At 45.4% G+C, this 23,658-nt stretch overlaps 1 protein-coding gene across 1 annotated transcript in view; it reads left to right on the forward strand.

The window, feature by feature from the left end:
• The first annotated feature begins 1,189 nt into the window (after positions 1-1,189).
• Positions 1,190-23,658, forward strand: part of LOC145413990 (uncharacterized) — a 130,652-nt gene continuing 108,183 nt past the window's right edge. Inside the window, exon 1 of the mRNA XM_080283563.1 lies at positions 1,190-2,009. Coding sequence (XP_080139689.1) covers positions 1,190-2,009 — 820 coding nt within the window. The remainder of the gene's footprint in view (positions 2,010-23,658) is intronic.

Below are 23,658 nucleotides of genomic sequence, written 5' to 3' on the forward strand. Positions count from 1 at the left end.
AAAATATCAGACACCCTACGTAAACACGAAACAGAAGAAAAGACGAAGAGAGAAAGAGAAAGAAAAAAAGACAGCGAGTGAGGGGGAGAGGAAGAAATCACATCCCGTCCGTTGAAAAGGCCAGCAGGAGGAGGAGGTGAGACGATCAAGGAAAAAAAAAAAAACATTACGTCGAATAACTCCAACCCGGGAAGCGTCTCCGAATTCTCTAATACGTCCCGAGCAAATCAACACCTGCACACGGAGGGAATCCCAGAGGAGGAGGCAGAGGCAGAGGCAGGCTGGAGGAGAGAACGGTGATGAAGCGATGATCATCCCTTGTGTAAAGAGAAGGAGATTGCAGTCTGTTTGACCCTGCCGCGGAGCCATCAGGACCGAGTAAACAGAGAGGCCGAGACGCGTAGGAGACGAAGACGAGGAGGGCTGGTTGGAGGGAGAAGGATAGAGGAAGGAGGGGGAGAGACAGAGAGAGAGAGAGCCACATTATCCCAAACCTCCCAGGTATTTCGAGGTGCAGGGGTGAGAGGGGTGGTGCAGGGGTAGGGGAAGAGGTGTGGAGGTAGAAGACGAAGGGTAGAAGGAGAAAACCAGACGAAGACGAGGGCCGTGGGGGACAGAACGGGAGACAGCGAGACAGCCACGTTATCCCAACCCTCCTTGGTATTTCGAGAAGGATGTGATCGCAGTTTAGACCATGGCAGGCGACCAAGACACAGGGCGACGTGAGCGAACTTTGCCAAAGGAGAAAGTTAGCTGGGAGGAGTGTGAGGCAAAATGGAGAGAGTCTAGCAGGGGGCTGGTAGAGAGAGAAGGCATGCTGGAGGAGCAGGAGGAGGAGAAGGGAATGCTCTTGGGAAACGGAGTGGCGAGGAGGAGGAGCAGGAGAAGGAGGAGGAGCATACTCGAGGTGGAGCAATGCAGGGAAGGCATGTGCGGAGGTGGAAGAGGTAAGCTGATTAAGGAGGAGAATGATGAAGACATACTCGTGACTACAGGGAAGGAGGAAGGTGAGAGGGAGGAAGCAAGAAGGGTGAAAGGACAGGTGGAGGCAACAAGAGGGATGAACGGAGAGAGAGATGCAACAGAAGACTATAAACAGAACGCTGAGACATATACAACCGAACAGATGGAAAGAACGGGGGAGGTAACGGGAAGGAAAGAGAGTAAGGAGAGGGAGGCAACAGGAAAGATGACGAAGGCAGGAGAAGCGGAGGAAACAAGAAGAATGCAGGAAGAAACACAAGTAAAGAAGGAGGCAGAGACGGAGAGAACAGGAGAAAATACGGAAGTAGAGATGACGAAGGGAACAGGATGGATGCAGATCAGAGAGACCGGAGGAAAGCGGACGGTAGAGACGGAGGTAAGGGCGTCGAGGTGTCTCCCGATTGCCTGCCGGAATTCAGCGACGGGATCGGAACTTTTCTGGCGAGTCGGGGGCGGCGGCCGAAACGAGACAGTAATGGAGGCAAACTTGAGTCTCGGATGCATCAAGTTGGAAGGGGCGAGAGGGGGCAGGGGTAACTTCAAGTCCTTGCCTCCACCACTGGGACTCCCGCGGGATGTGAGGGGAGAGTCCAGAAGAGTCAGTCCGAACCTTCTGATTGATACCGACAGTGGCCGTCACGAAAATGGCCTCCTGTCGAACTTACCCAAACAATTCCGGAAAGAAGGTGGCGCGATGACGTCATCTGTTTACACCACCTCTAGGACTGAAGGCCAGGCTATGATGTCACAGAACCACGACCACTGCTGCCGAACCACTCACACCAAACCTGACCAAATCATACAGACCATATCGGACAACCAGATCACCAGAGGGACCAGCAACAACAATCACTCCCATCTCACAGACCAAACCACAGATCACACAGACAGCAAGACCATCCCAGGACTACCTGCGTTTAAGAGTGCAAGTGGAGGCTGTGTTAAAAAGGCGTCTTCATGTTGGCGGTGGCGGCTGACTATGCTGCTGACACTGCTGGTCCCTGTCCTCGCATTGCCCGACACAGGTAAGAAATTAATTCACCTTTGTTTATTACTGAACCTCATCCGTCAGAATGATCTCTTCCAAGGCGAACGAAATCTCACACAGTATACAGTAAGCCAGGAGGGAAAACGATGATTTTCAACTTCACTGCTTACTTAAAAGGTGAATGGTTTCGGGAAGTATTAGATTAATGAAGATTAAAATCCGCGCATAAAAACACTGAATAATATTTTCCATATGTTTCATGAAAGACAAATATCGGGAAGCTGGGAAATCTACCTTTTAGAAAACAATGAAGTGGAGCATCATAGTTTTCCTCCTTGCCCCTTTTGGTCCATTATGATACACTAAAGGTAAATCAATTCCAGTTAGGTGCTATTCTGCAGGGAAAAGATCATAGCTCTAATTCAGGCTACAACTAAGTGGAATTCAATCAAAACTACAAGCGTAAAAATGAATATAAATACCCTCACAGAGGCTATACGCTTTCACACAAACACACACACACACACACACACACACACACACACACACACACACATACAAATACGTACACAACTGTGAGTCCGACTTGATGACAAAATGGGAACAGAAGATAACGCCGATGTGTGTGTGTGTGTGTGTGTGTGTGTGTGTGTGTGTGTGTGTGTGTGTGTGTGTGTGTGTGTGTGTGTGTGTGTGTGTGTGTGTGTGTGTGTGTGTGTGTGTGTGTGTGTGTGTGTGTGTGTGTGTGTGTGTGTGTGTGTGCTGTGGATGTTTGGGTCTCAGCTTACCGAGATTAACTGTGGCCTGATGTCTTTATTTCAGACTTTATTTTGAGCACGTTTAGTTCCTGTGTGTGTGTGTGTGTGTGTGTGTGTGTGTGTGTGTGTGTGTGTGTGTGTGTGTGTGTGTGTGTGTGTGTGTGTGTGTGTGTGTGTGTGTGTGTGTGTGTGTGTGTGTGTTTTAGCAATAATACACTAATAAAACAGTTCATCGTAAGGTTAATGCTGTTCAAACCCCGTCAGTACGAAACCAATGCCAAACTGAAAAAATCGTCTGAAAGTAGCCAGAATAAACCCTAATACAGACATCACCGTGCTGAAGGGGTTACTGAATACTACTTAACCCTCTCAGTACCAGACACCAATCCTAGGCTGAGTAAAACCGTCTGGAGGCAGCAAGAAGAAGTAAAAGGCAATTCGTCGATCGCGTGCCTCCGTCAACAGAGGGGATAATGAAATGGGTGTGGCGAGCAAAGGAATGAGTGGGATAGGCTGGAGATCTGATGGGTGTTCGGGCTATGCTGGAAAATATATCCTGTGAAAATGGGCATTGCAGGATTTTTGGCCTGAGTGCAGTAAAGGTTAATTTTCTTTTCGGCCAAAACGTTAACCTTTAGTTTAGCCAAAACGTAAACCGCAATTATTTGGCAAAAACATAACTCACTGTAAATCTTGGATTAAAACGTTAACAAAACCTAAATAACACTATAAGGACAAAAAATAAATCGTTAATATTTTTTTGACCGACACCTATGTCAATATTTATTTATTTATCCATTTACTTATTTATTATTCATTCCTTCACACATACATCTACCGGTACTTATTTTATTTTCAAATCGTTAATCAAAGCAGATGTCAACACAACTATAACAGCTTCTTCTGAGGTGAAAAAAATCAAATGACGCTAACTAGTATAAAGTACAAAGTTCATTGCTTAACGCAGGCTCAACGTTCATACATACAAACATGAAAGTTCACACACAACGTACGGTACTCTCACACATAAATATTGGACAAACACACAAGCACAGCTCCACACGCGCTCACAAACTCACACTCTTGTATACATATAGATCGTGTAAAAAAAAAAAAAGATAGCCTACATATGTACTGTCCATTTATAAATATCCACTCCCTCCACACCCCCTCCCACACACACAATGATCCCACCCCCCCAAACACAAATTCCATCACTCCACCCACACACCATTTTTCCTCCCCTCCACCCAATAAAAAAAAGAAAAAAGTAATCCCAAATCTGCAACGAAAAAAGTATACATATAAAACAACAGGCCATTAAACCCCCCAAACCCCCGCCACTGCAATTGAAAGAACTCAGAAAAAATCCCCCATCCCCCCCTAAAAAAATCAAGAGGCCCATAATACCAGCGAGTAGCAATCACATTTTTCCCGCATCGAGTGGAGATGAAAAAAGAAAAAAAAAAAAAAAAAAAAAAGGAATGTGTATTGAACTGTTATATACATTTCTTATACCCTGGTCCATGAAAATTAATTAGGATACACTTTTTGGAGGGAGGAGGGTTACGTGTGATGGATTTAGATTTTTGAAAAGCATACTGTATATCTGGCGCATTCTGATTTTTTTTCTTTTTCGTGACACCTTTCTTTTTAGTTTTTGAGTGTCGATAATCAGATGAGTTGAGAGGGAGAGAGTGATAATTATTTTGAGTTTTTTTTTTCTCGTTTACAGTTTATAACGGTAATATAATTGCTTTTCCGCACCTTTTTTTTTTCAGTCCTAATCTTAACTTTTTTTTTTTTTCATGAATTCTGCCGTTTTTGTTACCCAGTGTTCCTTAAGTGATTTTAATATTAACATTTATTTTTTCGTTTTCTTTCCTTTTTCGTTTACTTTAATAGTGTTAATATAACTGTTTACGTGTTTTCTTGTTCTGTTGCTACTGCTGACTTACTTTTTCAATCTCTTCAATCGTCTAGTTCTTTTTTTTTTTTTTTTTTTCTTTTTTTTTTTTGTGTCCGACTATGCGGATAGGCTTCACAGCCTGCTCTCAAGGCCCAGTAGTCCTCCTACATACCATACGCTTCTACATGTCACCACTTCGGCGCTAACACCCACCGTCCATATTGAATACATGCTAGGGCTGTCTCATACAGGACTGGTGTATTGGTATTAGCGGGGGTATTTTTACGACATGTCGGCTGATCTTCTGGTAGATCAGTAAAGTATGATTTTATGCAATATATTATTAGTATTATTTCTATTATTATTATTATTATTATCATTATTATTATTATTATTATTATTATTACTACTACTACTACTATTATTATTATTACTATTATTATTATTATTATAATTATCATTATTATTATTATCCATCCATCCATCCATCATCCAATCCTACATTGCCCCATGAGGAGCGTAGCAGCCCGGGGCTAGGCAGTTGGTCCATACATTTAAGATGAGAGTGACCAGCCTCACTCATCCCTGAGTGGCATTACATGAACAATCAACCCCAACCACCCCCTGGATATATTATTATTATTATTATTTTATAGCTACCTCCCGACGATTTTATTCAGCTTAGTGGAAGACATTGTTCTGGTCACAGAGGGCAGACTGCTTCCAACACTTCAGAATAAAAATCCCTTCATTGCTGAATAAAATCGTCTGAAAATGACCTGACTAAAGTGAAAAAGTCGTCGACTGGAGTGTGGTGATTCAGAGAAATATTTCCTTCTGAGACCAAAGCTGATTAATTCACTTCTTTACAAATATTACTATCTTTTGCTGTCAAATATTATCTTGCTTATGATTTTCCTTGTTCTCTTATGTGAACTATTAACCTACTTTTGAATGCTGTTGTCTTTCGGTGTCTAAAATGAACTTACTTTGCTTAGTAATAATGTCATATTTTACTGGATAATTTTAACTTGATAACTAATACTATCATTTTTTGCTGCCTTATTATTATTCTGCTTAATAATACTGCTACATTATGATGCCTGATATTCTCACTTTCCTTACTAATAATGCTATATTTTGGTGCCTATTACCTTACTCTGCTTACAAATCTGGCTATTACATGGTGCCTAATATTAACTTACATACGAATACTACTGACGCTTGTTGCTTAATTCTGACTTTAAAATACACACGCTTTCCCTAATCACAGAGGTTAAAAATAGGGCAGCTAAGTATGAGGCTTTTCCCACCTCGCAAAGCCACCAAAGCAGCCCTAACATTGACCAGCTAAAAATAACACCTTGCAAGACTGAAAAACATGTAAGTATATGAGAGAGAGAGAGAGAGAGAGAGAGAGAGAGAGAGAGAGAGAGAGAGGAAAATAAGGGATCCTCTCGATAAAAGTGTATATTCTGGTGGAGCGACGGGGTGAGAGGCTGACAAGATGGGTTTACAAATCGCTGGCCCACAAACCTCTCCCCCCCCTCTCTCTCTCTCTCTCTCACACACACACACACACACACACACACACACACACACACAAACGCAAAACACAATACACATTTACACATACAAAGACATTTTTACATTCACATTCTCTCTCTCTCTCTCTCTCTCTCTCTCGTGCTGAGCTGTCCCTCCTCCCTCCGTCTTGACAGGAACAGACAGAGTGCCAACCTTCCTGATCCCCCTCCCCCTCCTCTTCTCCCTCCCTCTATTCTCATCCTCTCCCTCTCCCCCTTCCCCTCTCCCTCCCTCTCCTTTTCTTTCCCTTTCTCTTCCTGTTCTTTCTTCCTTTTCCCTTCCTCTCCTCTTTCCTTTTCTTCTCTTCCTCTTACAGCTCTTCTTTACAAGTCTTGCCTTCCTTCTCCTTTCTTACCTTCTTTCTTTCTCTTCGTCTTCCTTCTTCCACATTTTTTCGTATCTTGTCCCTCTCACTCCCCCTTCCCCCCATCTTCTCCTATTATCTTTCCCTCTCCTTTTCCTTTCCCTTCCTCCACTTTCCAGTTCTTCCTTCCCCTCCACCCCCTCGTCCCACTTTTTTTTCTCTCTCCACTTTCTTATTTCCTTCCCTTCCTCTTCCCATGTCTTACTCCTATCCATTTCTTTCTTCTCTTTCTCTCCTCAACAGCTCACTCCCCTTCGCATTCTCCCTCCTTCCCTCTCATCCTACTCCCCTCTCTCCCTTCTCCCTTTCCCCCATTCCTCTCATTCTTTTCTTACTCCCCTCCCACTCATCTCTGCCTCTCCCTACCCCTTGTCCCTCATCATCACCTGTCCTCTTCCCCTTTGTCATCCCCCATCACCCCCCTTCCCCTCTCCTACCATTCACCCCTTCTCCCCTTCCACCGTTATAAAACTCTCCATCATCCCACACCCATCACTATCCCCTCTTCCCCACCCCAACTTCCCCCATCATGACCTGCCTTATCTCTTTCCCTCTCCCACCCTTCTTTCCTCCCCCTCCCTCTCCCCCCCCCCACACACATCTCAAACTCTCTCCTCATCCCAAACCCATCACTTCTCCTCATCCCCCTTCGCTTAACATGACCTGTCTTATCTCTCTCTCTCCCCTCCTCCTCCCCCTCACCCCAACCCCTTCCCCTCACCCCCCCTTTCCTGATTCCCCCCACGTCTGACAACTTTGCCGATTCAGTGAGTCTCGGAGCAATATGTAGCCTGTTTCTGTTGCTCCAAACTTTTTCACCACCGTTTTGTCGTTTCAATTTTCTTCCGTCCCCCCTCCCCTCTCTCCCCCGTTTTCTTTTTCTTTTTCTTTTTTCTTTTTTTGGTCCGTGTGGTGGATGTTTGTTTTTCCAGGCATTGAGGGGGATTCACGATTGTTTGGGTTTTTGATTGACGCTTTTAAAACCCGCCTGATAGTGTATATATAGGTTTTCTGCTTTTTTCCCCGACCAGGTTTCTCGTTGTGTGTGTGTGTGTGTGTGTGTGTGTGTGTGTGTGTGTGTGTGTGTGTGTGTGTGTGTGTGTGTGTGTGTGTGTGTGATTAGATGGATACTCTTTTATTTCTGACTCACCATTTTTTTGTCTTTTGTATTCGGCACTGTTCTACTTCTTGACAAAAAGTATGACAGAGACGAAAATATTTGTCAGAGCCACTGCAAAGTTTGTGGCTGAGGTAGAGCACGTTTCCCGCAGCTCACTCAATTCTCCCACGGTCATACCAAATTTCCCACGGTCATACCAAAGTTCCCACGGCCATACCAAAGTCCCCACGGTCATACCAAATTTTCCACGGTCCTACCAAAGTTCCTACCGTCATACCAAAGTTCCCACGGTCATACCAAAGTCCCCACGGCCATACCTCAGCTCCTCAATCTTATACCAAAATCTCCAACCCTGCCAAATTACAGTTTCCACAATTGGACAAAAAATTAACAAAGCATGGCTCAAAATTAAAGGCATCTAAATTCATAAACAAATACGAGAGTATTTGGCCAATAAATAAAGTAATATTAGTAAACAGCAAAGGCCAAACGATCTAGTAATTTAAGGGCAGTAGGTCTGTGTGGTCTATGAATCTATATATGTGTGTACCTCTCTCTCTCTCTCTCTCTCTCTCTCTCTCTCTCTCTCTCTCTCTCTCTCTCACTTTTCTGTCAGTCACTTGCTCTCTTTCTTCCCCTCTCTTTCGTTCGCTTTGTTTCTCTCCATTATACTCTCGTTCACTTTTTTCTCTTTCGCTCACTTACCTTCACTCCCTCCCGTTTTCCTTTTTTCATTCGCGTTCTATCTTTCACTCGCTTTCTTTCTTCTCTGTTTGCTTACTTTCTTTTCTCTCTCACTTCTTTAACCTTTTTCTTTCCGCTCCTTTCTCTCATATTCCTTCCTAATTCTGTTCCTGTTTTTTTTTTTTTCTTCATTGCGTTGCGCTCTCTCTCTCTCTCTCTCTCTCTCTCTCTCTCTCTCTCTCTCTCAAGTGCAGACAACGCGGGAATACGAAACATGGAGGAAAAAGGAGTCGTCCCTAGGGAGAGAGAGAGAGAGAGAGAGAGAGAAAATGACAATGATAAACAGATCAATAAAAGAGCGAGAAGAATGCAAGTAGCAAAAATAAGACTGATAAAAGAGAGGATTGAGACGGATGAGAGAGATAATGAATGAAGAAGAGAGAGACTGAGAAGAGGAGAGAGAAGAAAAGAGAAACTGAAGAGAGAAGAAAAGAGGGACTAAGAAGAAGAGAGCGAAGGACAGAGAAACTGATGAGAAAGAAGAAAAGAGAAATTGAGAACAGGAGAGAGAAGAAAAGAGAAGCTGAGAACAGGAGAAAGAAGAAAAGAGAAATTGAGAACAGGAGAGAGAAGAAAAGAGAAATTGAGGAGACAGAAGAGAAACTGAGGAGAGAGAAGAAAAATAATACTAAGAAGAGGAAAAAGAGGAAAAGAGAAACTGAGAAGAGGATAGAGAAGAAATGAGAGCCTTAGAAGAGGACAGACTTTATACCATAAAAAACAGTAGGAAAAGAGAGGAGGATTACAAAAGCATATACAGAGAAAAAGAGAAAATGAAGAGAAGGAGAAGAGAAGGGAAGAAGGAATGATGGGAATGGAGGGAAGAAGAAAAAGAGAACATAAGGGAACCATGAAATGAGGATGAGAATTGAAGGAAGAAGAATACGAGAGAGGAAGAAATATAAAGAAGAAGGAAGAAGAAAGGGGAAAGTAAGAGAAGGAGTAAGAAAGGAGTAAGAGAATGAAAGGAGGCTAAGAATAAGGAAGAAGAGGAAAAGTAAAGAGGACGAATGGGAGATGAGGAAAAGGGGGAAGAGAATGAAGAACTAAAGAATAAGGAAGAAACGACGGGGGTGGGGGAGGTGGAGGAGGAGGAGGAGGGTAGGAGAAGAAACTGGAGATGAAGTTATGCCTCCGGAAGATGAGAGGGAAGTATGGAAGGTGAGCAGGAGGGAAACGACACGAGAGGGGGAGGAAAAAAAAGACATGGAAGTACGAGGAATTTATGAGGAAAGAGAGAAATAAAGCTGGAGATGAGAATGAGAATGATACTGGAAAGAGGAAGAGAATGAAAAAGAAAAGTGAGGAAGCGAAGGACAAGGAAGACGAGAGGGAAGGAAAAATGGAGGGAAGAGAGGCAACATTAGAGATTCAGGAGACATGGAAAGGAAAAAATGAGAGAGAGAGAGAGAGAGAGAGAGAGAGAGAGAGAGAGAGAGAGAGAGAGACTGCTAGATTCCAGTATGTCATGAAGAGAGGAGTAAGTGGTCAAGAGCTTTTAAATAGGAAGGTAAAGTGTTATCACGCCGACGCGAGGAGGAGGAGGAGGATGACAGGGATTATATAGGAAAGCAAACAGCAACAGACCTTATGGTCCTTTCGAGGCTGCTTGTTACGGAGAAGACTATGACTATAAGATCTAACTCTACATGCTTGAGGATAAGGATAGTAAAGCAAGAAGGCTCCCCCCACCCCCAAACCCTACAGGAAAAAGTGAGAAAAACCACCATGCAGCATGGAAAAACTGACATGGAAATTTCACTGGAAATACTGGAAAAGGAAAAGTCACGTTCTATAATACTTTGTCTATAAGCTACCCGTCTGAGTAACCTGAAAGACAAAGTAATCAAATAAACTAACATTTACGGCATGATATTATAGATGGGTACACTGAGTTAATAGGGCATCTGAAGACATAACGTGGAAACTACACAATGCACAATGTGGATGTTTAGGGGTGGTGCGGCAGCCTTGCCTGGCGCTTTTAAGGTAGGCAGCAGTTAATCAGACCCTAGCTCCGTTCACTCCACTGAGACGAGGAACTCTCCTGTCTGGGGCAAGTACACTAGTCTCATCCTGAAGCAGTGACCCCTGGTACATTAAAAAAATCCCGATGGTGGTCACTTGTCTAACAGGGACCCTCAGTGATCCACAGCCCATCACAGGTCGAAAGTAAGAGTAGTGACCGTTAACTCAGGGCAATCTGTGCAGATCCTATTCTGTGCTTATATAACTTTCTTTGCACTGGGAAATTGAAAAATATATAAGACGGGACATCTTATAGACAAAAGGGGACTGCACAGTGCACAGAGTGGCTGTTTAGGGGTGATGCGGCAGCTTTGCCTGGCGCTTTTTAGGTAGGCAGCAGTCAATCAGGCCCTAGCTCCGTTCACTCCACTGAGACAAGGAACTCTCCCATGTGGGACAAATACACAAGTTTCCTTCTGAAGCAGTGACCCCTGGTACATTAAAAAAATCCCGATGGTGGTCACTTGGCTAACAGGGACCCTCAGTGATCCACAGCCCATCACAGGTCGAAAGTAAGAGTAGTGACCGTTAACTCAGGGTTATCAGTGCATATCCTAATCTGTGCTTATGTTACTTTATTTGCACTGAATACATTGAAAAATATATAATGACGTGAAGCTATGTACAGGTACGTTGTTTACAGGGTGTCTTGTAGACAAAAGGGGAATGAACTTACACGTTGCTATAAAAGCAAGTTACTCGGACAGAAAAAGAGTCAGCTGAGAATTCTCATGCAAATACTTGTCCATTTTGTTTTTGAATGTCTTAATTGAGATACAGTTCACGGTATCTCAGGGTAATCTGTTCCAGATATTTACAACTTTTTTTGAAGAAGAAGTATTTTGCGTCATGGTATTGGAAACGCTTTCCCATAATTTTACAGCCATTACTCCTGGTTTGACTCGACCGGTCTATATCAAAATACTTATTCATGTCTAAGTTGTCATATCCCTTAACGATTTTGAAGGAGGAGGAGGAGGAGGACGAGGACGAGGAGGAAAAGGAAGAGGAGGGGGAGGAGGAGGAAATGGAGGAGGGGGAGGAGGAGGAAATGAAGGAGGAGGAGGAGGAGGAGGAGGAAATGGAGGAGGAGGAGGAGCAGGAGCAGGAGGAGGAGCAGAAGCGAGAAAAGTGAGCAAAGTCGAGATTTTTTTACTTCTGAATCCGGCGTATGATATCAGAAAAGAGAGAGAACAGAAGAGACGAAAGAAAAAAAAAAAGGAGGGGGGGAAAGAAAAGAGGCGAAACGAGGTGAAAGTAATGGAAAGAGAATATGAGAAAGCAAATAGAGAGGAGGAAAAGGAAGAGAAAGAGAGAAGTGAGAAAGTAAATAAAGTGTAGGAGCGAGCCCTTTGCTTCCATAATGGAGATGAGAGGGAGTCGTCAACAGTTTTACATATCAGGGTAAAGTATTCTGCCTCCATCAACGAGGAGGAGGAGGAGGACGACGACGACGACGAGGAGGAAGAGGAGGAGGAGGAGGAAGAAGACTAAAGGGAGATAAAGAAAAGATAACAAAAGGAAAATTATACTGAAGTGAGTGGAAAGAGGAGAGACCAATAAGTGATACGGCAATAAGCAGAAAAAACTGGATGATGAGAAATGGAGGAGGACGAGAAGGAGGAGGAGGATAAAGAAAAAAAAATAAGGAAGACGAGTGTGTTTAAGAAGGAAAGATAAAAATGATAAGAAGATGTAACATGGAGGAGGAGGAGGAAGACAGGGAGACAAATTACAGACAAGAAAAAACTGGGGGGAAAGGAAAAACGAAGTGTGAGAGAGAGAAAAATCAGGAACACGAGGCAGAGGAGGAGACGCAGGACAGGAGATGTGAAAGGAGGAGGAGGAGGAGAGGGAAAGAACTGGGAGAGGAACAAGAAAGGAAGGAGGAGTGGAGGAAAAGTGAGAGAACAAAGAAAATAGTAAAAGAAGAAACAAATGAAATATGTTGAATGATAAAGAAAAAACTATATGATAAATTTGCAGGATATCGGGAAGACACACCAAACAACACCAAATGCAAAGAAAAAAGAAAAGCGACCTAAAACAGACCCTGAAACACACATAAAAGGACCACACAGAAACCCAACAACACATGATTTTAAAAGATAATGAGTCCAAAAGAACGAACATGAAACGGAGGCAAGATAAGAGATAACAAGAGAATAAACATCAGAGAACGGGTCCCGCCCCAAGATGCCAAACAACAGACAAAAAAACACCAATACAACAACTATCCATCTATCTACCTATCCATCATAACGACGTATACAGAACACGAGCAAAGCCAACCACGATAATGAGTAATAAAAACACGAGAATAAACAAAGAAATAATAAAAACATAATAACACCCACCAATTAAGCCACACAAGACCCAAGAAAAAAAAAAAAGACCCAAACACGAAAACAAACGATACCAAGAGAGAGAGACGCCACCACAGGCAAACATACAATAGCCTGCTGCGTCACTCATTCATGCACTCCTGCGCGCTATTCATCTCTTACTGGGTCGTCAGCCATTCACGTCCCCCGGCTCAGACAATCAGGCAAGACAATCAGAACGGAGGGACAGGGAGTGGGGGGGCGTTCAAGGGTATTGGATTTTGTTATTGAGTCCTTCCATCCCACGACGTACAGCTGCGGACATAAATATTGATCAACCCCTTAACAAAGACTTTAAGGCAATGGACAATTGCTCATGCAACCCACTACTGCAATCTTTGGAACCTCCTCCTCCCCTCGGAAAAAATATTGATGTAATTTTTGGAACCTCCCTCCTCCCCTAAAAAAAAAACTGTGATGTAATCTCTGGACTCCAGTAAAACTACGCCTCTTTCAGCTGAAGAATATTAGCCAACAGAGGAACCTGAGGTGAAAAAAAAAATAGCGAAGTATTTTTGCGAAATAATATCCAAACACCACCCCTCAATTTAGATCTAAAATAACCATGTAACAAGGGCAAAGAGTAGCAAAAGTGGATGTAATATTCGCCAAACCAAGGTGCCCTACAGTAGGCGGCACATTACTGGGTGGTCCACGATAAAAACACTATAGCGCGTTTTTTTTTTTTCTGATGAAGATTCCTAACCCCTGTGCAGGACAGTTCATGGCCAAATGTAGCCAGGCTAATGGGAAAATCTGACTAGTAACCAAGGCGACGTATTCCTACCTCGTGACTGTGACTCATCAAATTCCATGCAACCACGATTTAGTATATGAGTTGTGGGAGTGGCCTAATCCCATCAGATGAATACAAACCGACTATTGTAACTAGTCGGATGGTATTTTGTGTGCTCAGGGGAAGGCTCAAAATTTGTGTGGGCGTGGGTGCGACTGAGGGAGAAGGAAATTAATAAATGATCCAGAGCAGTCAATGATAACGTTGACTGGGCCGTCCCTGCAATACACAAGAAATCGCCTGGTGGAGTGGAAGAGGAGTGCCATATATGGACCACCCTGCATATCCTACCAATGTTCCAACCACCAAATTTCGACACCAAACCTTAAATAACCATGGACGGAAGCGCAATGAGAAGTAAAACTAGGAGAACATTAGCCAAGCTCAAATTCCTCATTCTACACAGAATAGTATATCCCACTCCCGCCTCAGCCACTGATCTCGGATTTATACCCAAAATAATCAAGGCCGGCGTAGCATCATAAAAAGTCGTGAGTAAACCCAGTGTTAATTGAACGGCCTTGTTGCAGTAATCCATTTTTTTTAAAGCCTCTCAGGAGCTTTGAATAAAGTCAGGAAGCAGCATAACTAAAGCATTTCAATTTACAGTTAAGGTGGTCATTTTTTTTTTCTTTATTTGGATGAGAGGTTTATACATTCTGTTTACAGATTATTTTATTCAGGTCAGGAAACAGTTTTCAAAATGGAGGAGTTTAATACGATCATCAGTAAGCATTAGAGTGTTTGGAATACTGAGCTAAATAAGGGCGTCTAGTAGTAGCAATGAAAGAAAAAGTCACCGTAATCAAGAGACAAATTTAGAATGATTACGAACTAGACGCTTCCCTACCTTTATATTAATCCTTTCACTAACTCTGGCGTTGTTTTTTGATCTGCACATTTTGCTCTGTAAATGCCAAACGCCTAATCCCGGAGTTCATCAAGGGGGATCAAGGCAAAAAGAAGTCTTACAGCTCTTCCATCACTACTCATCTCCACGCCCGCCTGCCACTCCAAACCACTCGCCATCATGTAGCTGCTACTTCTAGTCTTTCCATCTCGTTTTTTAAGGCCCTACATTTATCCTTTTCATCCCGAGAACGTCTTTCTGAAGTTTATTCTTACAGGTATCAGACGATTTTATTTAGCGTAGAAGTGCACCCTAGCAGTGAATGATTGCATGAAGACTACCTAACCCATTCTAGCATCCTTCCTAACCCACCGTGTTATATAGCCTATAATCGTCCGGAGGTGGCCACGACTAAAAGAAAAATATGTTATACTTTCGACGAGGTTAAGCCTAAGATCCATTTCAGAGAGACCGGTCAGTAGGCGAATGAATCTCGACAGCAGGTCATGCAAACAATGGACAGAGTCGGTGCAGAGAAGAGTAAAAAAATAAAATAAAAATACAGTAAAGTTACTATGTCATGGGAAGTGCCAATCAACCAACATGTTATCCAGTGCAGTGAATGAAACAAGAAATGAAAGAGGGAATAAAAACTGAGTGAATGAGTGAGTAAAATGGGAAGGAGAGAATGACTAAGGGACTGGATCAGCGAGTGGGTGGATGGATGGATGGATGAATGAGTCAGAGGGGGAGTTGGTCAGTAAATGAGTAGGAGTACGTGTGGACCAATGAATGAAAGGTGAGGAAGAAATGAGGAGAGCCAAAGCGAGAAGACAATTCTGGGTCAACGTGAGTCAACAAATGAGTAAATGAACCAGAAGAAAATAAAAGCGAAAAAGTAAAGAAAAGGACTTCTTTAGTGAGCGAGTAAAAAAGCGAGAAAGTGAGGTAGTGAGTGAGGCGGGTTGGGCGGGGCAAGTTCCTGTGTTAAATGAAACCCACTGGTCTAACCTGGTTATTCTTGATTCGCTCCCGCCTCCGCATTTCTCTCAGTCTGTATCGTCTATCTCAATCTATCTACGTTTCTGTCAACCCGTCTCTCTCTTTCTCTGTCTGTCTGTCTGTCTGTCTCTCTCTCTCTCTCTCTCTCTCTCTGCCCACGTCCGTTTCTGCATCTACCAATTTTCCACCGACTTATTTTTGTTTTAGTATGTCTTCCCGCCTCCACCTCTCTCTCTCTCCCTCCGGCTTTTCGTCTCTGTACGTGCCTGCATTTGTTGATCTGCCTCGTTACCTCTATGCCTGTCCGTCCGTGTAATAGATGTCTTTGTCTCTTCCTGTCTGCCTGTATCTCTGTCTCACCCTGTCTGTCTGTCTCTCTTTGTCTCTTCCTGTCTGTCGGTCTCTTTGTCTCTACCTATATTTTTCTCTCTGTGTTTCTGCCTCCGTCTATCTGTGTCTGTCAGTCAATATCTGTTATGTGTCTATTACTACCTGTCTACCTGTCCGTCGCCGTCTATGTCTATCTCTGTCAGTCAATACTCATATCTTTATTTCCTGCCTGTTTCTGTCTGTCTGTCTTTTCAAGTATGCCTGCCTTTGTGTCTGTCTCCGAGTTTTCTCTCTGACTAGATATGTAAGCCCTTTGTTTGGGAGGCAGTGTGTGTGTGTGTGTGTGTGTGTGTGTGTGTGTGTGTGTGTGTGTGTGTGTGTGTGTGTGTGTGTGTGTGTGTGTGTGTGTGTGTGTGTGTGTGTGTGTGTGTGTGTGTGTGTGTTTCTTCTCGCCTCCCTGATTGCCTGACTGCTAACTTATCCGCCCGTCTGTCTGTCTGTCAGTTTGTACCCACTCCCCCCACCCCCTACTACCTACTCAAGTCTTTCTCCATTTCCTCACCCCCTCTCTACCCCTTCCCTGTTCCTCCTCCCTGCCACCCCATTTATGTATCTCCCCTCACCTTACTCCCTCCTCCCTCTCTGCTACCCTAGTCGTGACCCCTCTTACAGAACCTTCTCCTGTCCCCTCCTTCTATTCATTCTCCTTCTCCATCTCCAGCCCCACCTCTCCTCCACCTCCAACCCCACCTCTCCTCCACCCCCACCTTTATGTTATTTCATTCCCTATCCTGCTCTTTTTCTGGTCCATTAAATTTTATCTCTAGCTGAGAGGTAGGATGGGATTGGAGTGTACTGGTGTTGTGATGAAGGGAGGTAGATTGAGGTGGTTTGGGCATATGGAGAGGATCGAGTATGATAACTGGGTGCAGAAAGTATGAAGAGATAAAGTTATGGGTAGGGTTGCGACAGGTAGACTGAAAAAGACCTGGGACGAGGTCACTGAGTGTGACCTCAGGGAAAAGGGACTGAACAGGGAAGCTGCCAGTGATCAAGCTGCATGTACAGCCGCCATGAGGTGACTAAGGCCGATGCATCCAAGCATGTTGGAGCCTTTAAAAACGAAACGAAACGAGTTACGCTACACTCTACACTCCCACTCTTAACTCACGCCAGACTGTTCCATCCTACGTCACTGCACCCTGTCCCCGCCCACCATCACCCATTGAACTTCATTCTGCCCTGACCTACCTCACCTTACTCCACTCTGTCACACCCTACCTCACCCCACCCTGCCCCCATTCTGCCTCGTTTACAGCCTCTTCTCAGTTCCACCCTACTCACCCTGACACATCCTCTTCCGCCCTGCCACACCCGCACTTTATCTCGCCCTCACTCTGTTGCAGAATCCTCCACACACCCTATGCTTCTCCATATCATCCTCGCCTTGCACTGCACCCTCTTCCATCTCGTAACATTTCAGTTTGTTCATTTAATGCCTTTTTTTTTTCTCTCTCCTTTTACCTTTCCCTTTCTTTCCAACTCTACCACATTCCAATTTAAACTATCACATTCCACTCTGCCCGGCCATACTTCGATCTGGTCTTATTTTACCCAATTCATTCTATTTTTATCATCCTTTTCCTTTCGCGTCCTACCACAACCCCACCCTGTCAACCTATCTTTAAAAAAAAAAAAAAAAAAAAAAAAAAACCGCTCCTCAACGCCTATCCTATCCTATTCAAATTAACCTCATTCTATCCTTCCTACTTCAGTCACACTGCAGGTACGACTTGTCGCAAACCTGAAAATCGCGAAACCAGTTCCCGACCACGGAGGTCTCCCAGCAGTCATGTCACGGATCGGCTAGCGGTGGTCGTCCAGTGTCCGTCCAGCGTCCGTCCAGTGGGCGGCCGAATGGCGACCATGGCCAGGTACACACAGGTCAAGACACCGACAGGTGGCCGACTGGTCGTCGGCAGGCCGCCGACAAACGGCGGCCAGTCCGCGTCCTGTCGCAGTTTAGACTATGACCACTAGACCGACACCAGCCATGGATTGGCCGGCGGCTGGTCTCGGTCCAGCCCACCACCTGTCGCTCGACCAATCGCCGGCTGGACGGCGGCCGGACTTCAACCACCACCACGGACAGGAAGCTTGTGGACGGCGGCCACCGCGACCCAGTCGTCGCCTTGATGGAGTGAAGACGATCACTGCACAGAGCAGGCAGCGACCGGCCTCCGTCCGGATAGCAACCACCGCTTAAGAATCAGGTGTCGCCGACCAATCGCAGTCCGTAAGCCGGCCAGACACAGTCCAGCCGCTCACCGGTCGGCTTCCGTGCCACGACATTGGTGGTCGCGGGGAGGTTTCTCGTGCAGCACGAAAGACCTCGCGACGATTTTTTGGTCACCATGGTGGCCTGCGGCTTGACCGAGACACATGAAGACCGGTCGTAAACTTCACCAAAACCACCCACGACCTGCAGGTCGCGGGTGGTTTGCGATAAGTCGTACCTGCAGTGTGACTGGGGCCGACTCGACCCTAACCCTCTCACACCCTTACCCTACTCCATTTTCACCCTGCCACACCCTCTAAATCGTCCATTATCTATATCCCACTCACCTTCGTCCTTTCCATCCCATCTCATTCTATTCCATCCTATTACATCCCTTACTCCCACCATCAATACCCCCCCCCAACTTACTCTTAATCCACCTATTACATCCCTTACTCCCACCATCAATACCCCCCCCAACTTACTCTTAATCCACCCCACACCCTCACCCCCCAGCCCATCCACCTCGCACCCCATCCTCTCACCCCTTTCCTTCCTCCCACTCTTTCCCTTTCCCCAATACCCTCCTCTCACTCACACTGTACCCTGATTCCTGACGTCGTTCCTTCGGTTTCACCTACATAATATGTGGCTCTTTCTTACTTGAGTCTTGAGACAAAGTAGAAAAAGGTAAGAAAAAAAGTTGTTAGAAAAAAAGTAACGATGTACCGGAGAGATGCGGGACGATATAAAGGGAAGCAGCAAACTAGGTTTCGCTTGAGTGTGAAAATTCTTCACTGTGAAATTCTTTATCATTATTGTTATTATTATTATTATTATTATAGCTTGGGTTGGTGGAGGGTTAGTGCCCCTCCCCATAAAACAAATAACTCAGAGCCAAATGGCCACCCCTTACGGGATTATGGCGTCTGGCAATAGATAGATAGATAAAACGAAACACCGTGTGTGTGTGTGTGTGTGTGTGTGTGCGAACAGTATAACAAATTCTTAATCACATCTGGACCATACTTGAAAGGGCTGAGGGTCAGATAAAAGTAGCTATTGCAAGTGATCTGACTGACAACATCAGGATAAAGCTCAAGGGTTATTTGAACAATATTGATCTAATTTCGACAAAATTTGGTGAAAAGGGCTGAGTGGCACTAAAGGGTGAATTGACTCCATTTTGAGAACAATCAGTCGAAGGTCAGGGTCACAGGGAAAAGTCAAATGTTCGGCCGTATATCTGAAAGTTTTGGTTCAATTTCGATTAAACCTGGTGGACAAGTTGAAGGCAAGACATGGTTGAAGTGATTCGATTTTGAGAACAAAGGGTCAAAAGTTACGGTCACAAGGTCTGGTCAATTTAATCGGTCTGATCCGATTTTGACCAAACTTGGTGAAAGGCTTGGGAATCAGGTAAAGATGAAAATTATTGTAGGAACAACAGCTCTAAAGTCGAGATCACTGGATAAGGAAAAAAGATCAGCCCGTGGACAAATCGCTGGGTGCAAAGTGCTCTAACTTTTTAGTCCCACTCTTGTGTTTATTTTCCTCTCATCATAAACCACCATTCCTTCCCATCCTCCGCCTCCCTGACTGCTGCCTGCCTGCCTGTGTTTGTGTGAATCTCCTGCGCTTGATCCCCTATTCCGTGTCAAACAGCATCTGGGCTCCTCTTCGCTCACGTATTGCTCGCTTCTACACCCACACACGTTTCCTCTCATACCTACCACTCTCCTACTCTTCTTGCTTCTCCCTCTTTCCCCTCTCTCTTCCAATCTCTTCTCTTCCTTTTCTTTCCCTTCCTTTCTCTTCCCTCTTCCCCCTCTCCCTTCTCCTCCACCCATTACTCTCCTCTCTCCTCCGCTCACACACATTTCACACATTCTGCCTCTTAATTACATTCATCCTACTCCCTACCTCTTCTGTTTCTTCCTCTCCTCCTCATACATTCCTATCTCATTTCTCCTCCCTCCCCATCTCTTCCATTACTTCCTTTCTCTTCCTCCGTCTTCACATCCCTCCCCCTCCCTTCTCCTCTCCCACTTCTTTCCTCTCTCCCTCCCCCTCCTCCACCCGTGTGTCGTCATTATTTTTGTCTAATCTCTTTAACTCTTTCGTCATAGCCCCCTTTCCACGGCATCGCCTCTCTCTCTCTCTCTCTCTCTCTCTCTCTCTCTCTCTCTCTCTCTCTCTCTCTCTCTCTCTCAATCTCTCTTTCTTTCTCCCCCAAGTTTTCCTGTTCAATCCTCTTACACTTATCCTTTCCTCCAATTCTCTTCTCTCCTCTCCATTCAATACTGCTTCTCACTATCTCCCTCTCTCGCAAGGTCTTCTCTTTCTTCTTCAGTTCTCTCTCTCTCTCTCTCTCTCTCACCTTCCCCTAACCTTAATCTCTATTCTAAGTTTCCCCCTCGTCCATTCTCCCCTCTCCCTTCCCTCCATCTCTCTCCCCAGTCCTCTCAAGCTTACGTCTCTCCCTTTTCACTCTTCCTCTGTCCTCCTGTCTCCCCCTTCTCACATTCTCAACCTCCCAGTCTTACTTCTCTTTCTCCTCCCCTCTCTCTCTCTCTTCCCTCCATCCCTTTCTTTATTCTCCATGCTCAACTTACGTCTCTCCCTTTTCCTTCATTCTCTCATTCCATCCATCCCTCTCTCATATCCTCATCCTTCGATTTAGTCTCAAATCTTACTGTCCTCTATCACCCTCTTCTTCCTTTCCTCTACTTTGTCTTAAATTTCTTCTCCCCCTCCTCCCTCCCACCTTCCTTTACTTCCTTCACTCTATTCCTCAGTCTCTTAATCTTCCCTCCCTCCACTTTCCCTCCTTGTCTCTCTTATCTTTTCTGCCCGCTTAAGTCTCTCCTTCCTACCTCAATCTCTCAATCTTTCCTCCCTCCCCCAAGCATCTATTCCTCCATATCTCTCCTCCTTCCCTTTCCCTTTTATAATCTCTCCTTTACTCCTTCTTCTCCATTCTTCTACCTCAGTCATTCGATCATATCTATCCCTCCCTCTCTCCCTCTTACATCTATCCTCCCTCCCTCAGTCTCCCAGTCTTCCCTCCGTCCCCCGTCTATTCCCTATCTTAGTCCGTCTCTCCCCTCCCCTCCTGCTTCTCTCCCTCTCCCTTCTGTCTTCCCTCAGTCTTTCCATCCCTTTTACGTCCCTCCTTCCTCCCTCAGTCTCTCAGTCTTCCTTCCGTCCCTCCCTCTCTAAGTCCTTACGTCTCTCCTCCTTTCCCTCAGTCCCTCCATCTTCCCTCCACCTCTCCGTGCCTCCATTCCCGGCAACAAAGACATTCCGAGCGACAAAGGGCGAGTAACAGTAAAGGTGTTTGCTTAATTATGGCCCGCTGCCGGATGGTGCTTCGAGTGAGGGTAGTGGTAATGGTGCTGCTTGTTGTACCTCCTCAGGCTGGATGGTTGGGGTGGTTGTATGGTAGTAGTGGTAATTGTGATGGTGGTAGGCGTGATTGTGATGGTGGTAGGGGTGGTTGTGATGGTGGTAGGGCCGACGGTGATGATGGTAGTGGTGGGAGTTGTTCATGGTGCTGGTTGATAAAGGTAGGTGTAATGATGGTAGTGGTGGTAGGTGTTGCAGTTCAAGGTGGTGTTGGCAGGGGTTGTTGTGATGGTGTAGTGGTTGTGGTGATCGGTGATGCTGATGGAAATACAGGTAGTTGTTGTAACTGATGATGGTAGTAATTTCTGGTGGTACTTCTTGTCTGAGTGAGTGTGGTGATGGTAGTGATAGTACTAGTGGTGGTAGTTGTGGTAGCTCATGATGGTGGTGGGTGGTGGTATGGTAATGGTGGTAGCTGTTGCAGATGGTGGTGGTAATGGTGATGATAGTTGCTGTAGCCTGTGGTGACTGGTGATGGTGGTGATCGATGGTGATAATTCGGGTGGTGTGGGTGGGGTTGGCTGCAGTGGTAGGATGATGGTTGTGGTAGATGATGTAGATGATGATGTTGCGGGGGGGGGCGACGATGGTGTGCTGATAGTTGTTGTCATTGATGAGATGGTACTTGTGGTGACTGGTATGGATGGTAGTTGTGGTGACAGGTGGGCATGGTACAGGTAGTTGTAATGACTGGTGAAGACAGTAGAATGTAATAATGGTAGTGATTATGGCAGGTAATGGAGTTAGGTGGGAATGACGAAGGTACGGCAATACTACAGGTGTTTGCTTAATCATACGGCTTCTCGAGCACAGGTAGATGGTGGTGGTGGCAGAGAATGGTAGTATGTGGTGGAGAATGGTGGTAGGTGGAGAACGGTGGTAGGTGGAGAATGGTGGTACGTGATGGTGGAGAATGGTGGTAGGTGGTGGAGAATGGTGGTAGGTGGTGGAGAATGGTGGTAGGTGATGGTGGAGAATGGTGGTAGGTGATGGAGGAGAAGGGTGGTAGGTGGTGGAGAATGGTGGTAGGTGATGGTGGAGAATGGTGGTAGGTGATGGTGGAGAATGGTGGTAGATGATGGTGGAGAATGGTGGTAGGTGATCGTGGAGAGTGGTTGTAGATTATGGTGAAGAATGGTGGTAGGTGGTGGCAGAGAATGGTAGTAGGTGGTGGAGAATGGTGGTAGGTGATGGTGAAGAATGGTGGTAGGTGGTGGAGAATGGTGGTAGGTGATGGTGGAGAATGGTGGTAGGTGGAGAATGGTGGTAGGTGATGGTGGAGAATGGTGGTAGATGATGGTGGAGAATGGTGGTAGGTGATGGTGGAGAATGGTGGTAGATGATGGTGGAGAATGGTGGTAGGTGGTGGAGAATGGTGGTAGGTGGTGGAGAATGGTGGTAGTTGTGGTGGAGAATGGTGGTGGTGGTGGTGGTGGAGAATGGTGGTAGGTGGTGGTGGAGAATGGTGGCAGGTGGTGGAGAATGGTGGTAGGAGGTGGAGAATGGTGGTAGGTGGTGGTGAATGGTGGTAGGTGATGGAGAACGGTGGTAGGTGGTGGAGAATGGCGGTAGGTGATGAAGAATTGTGATGGTGGTGGTGGAGAATGGTGGTAGGTGATGGAGAATGGTGGTAGGTGATGGAGAATGGTGGTAGGTGGTGGAGAATGGTGGTAGGTGGTGGAGAATGGTGGTAGGTGATGAAGAATGGTGGTAGGTGGTGGAGAATGGTGGTAGGTGGTGAAGAATGGTGGTGGTGGTGGAGAATGGTGGTAGGTGGTGGAGAATGGGGGTGTGATGGTTGCTAGGGATGGTGTCTGGTGAAGAGTATTGGTTGACGGTGGTGAGAGTGGTTGATAGTGACAGTTGGCATCGGCTATAGATGTGGTAGGTGGTGGTAGTGAGGGTGGTAGCAATGGTAGTGAGGTTGGTAGTGCTCATAGTTACTCCTACAGTTGGCAATGGTAGGGATGGTAAATGTGGTGTTTGGTGGAGGTGATGGTGATGGTGATGGTGAATGGTGATGGTGGCAGTGGTGATAACTGGTGGAGGTGATGAAGGTGGTTGTTGTGGTAGTTGGAAAGGGTGTAGGTGTAATGTAAGGGTAAGAATGGTGGCAGTGGTAGTTGGA

Source organism: Coenobita brevimanus, chromosome 98 (assembly GCF_032717465.1).
Source record: "Coenobita brevimanus isolate Jiangsu-jjx chromosome 98, ASM3271746v2, whole genome shotgun sequence".
Classification (NCBI taxonomy): Eukaryota; Metazoa; Arthropoda; class Malacostraca; order Decapoda; family Coenobitidae; genus Coenobita; species Coenobita brevimanus.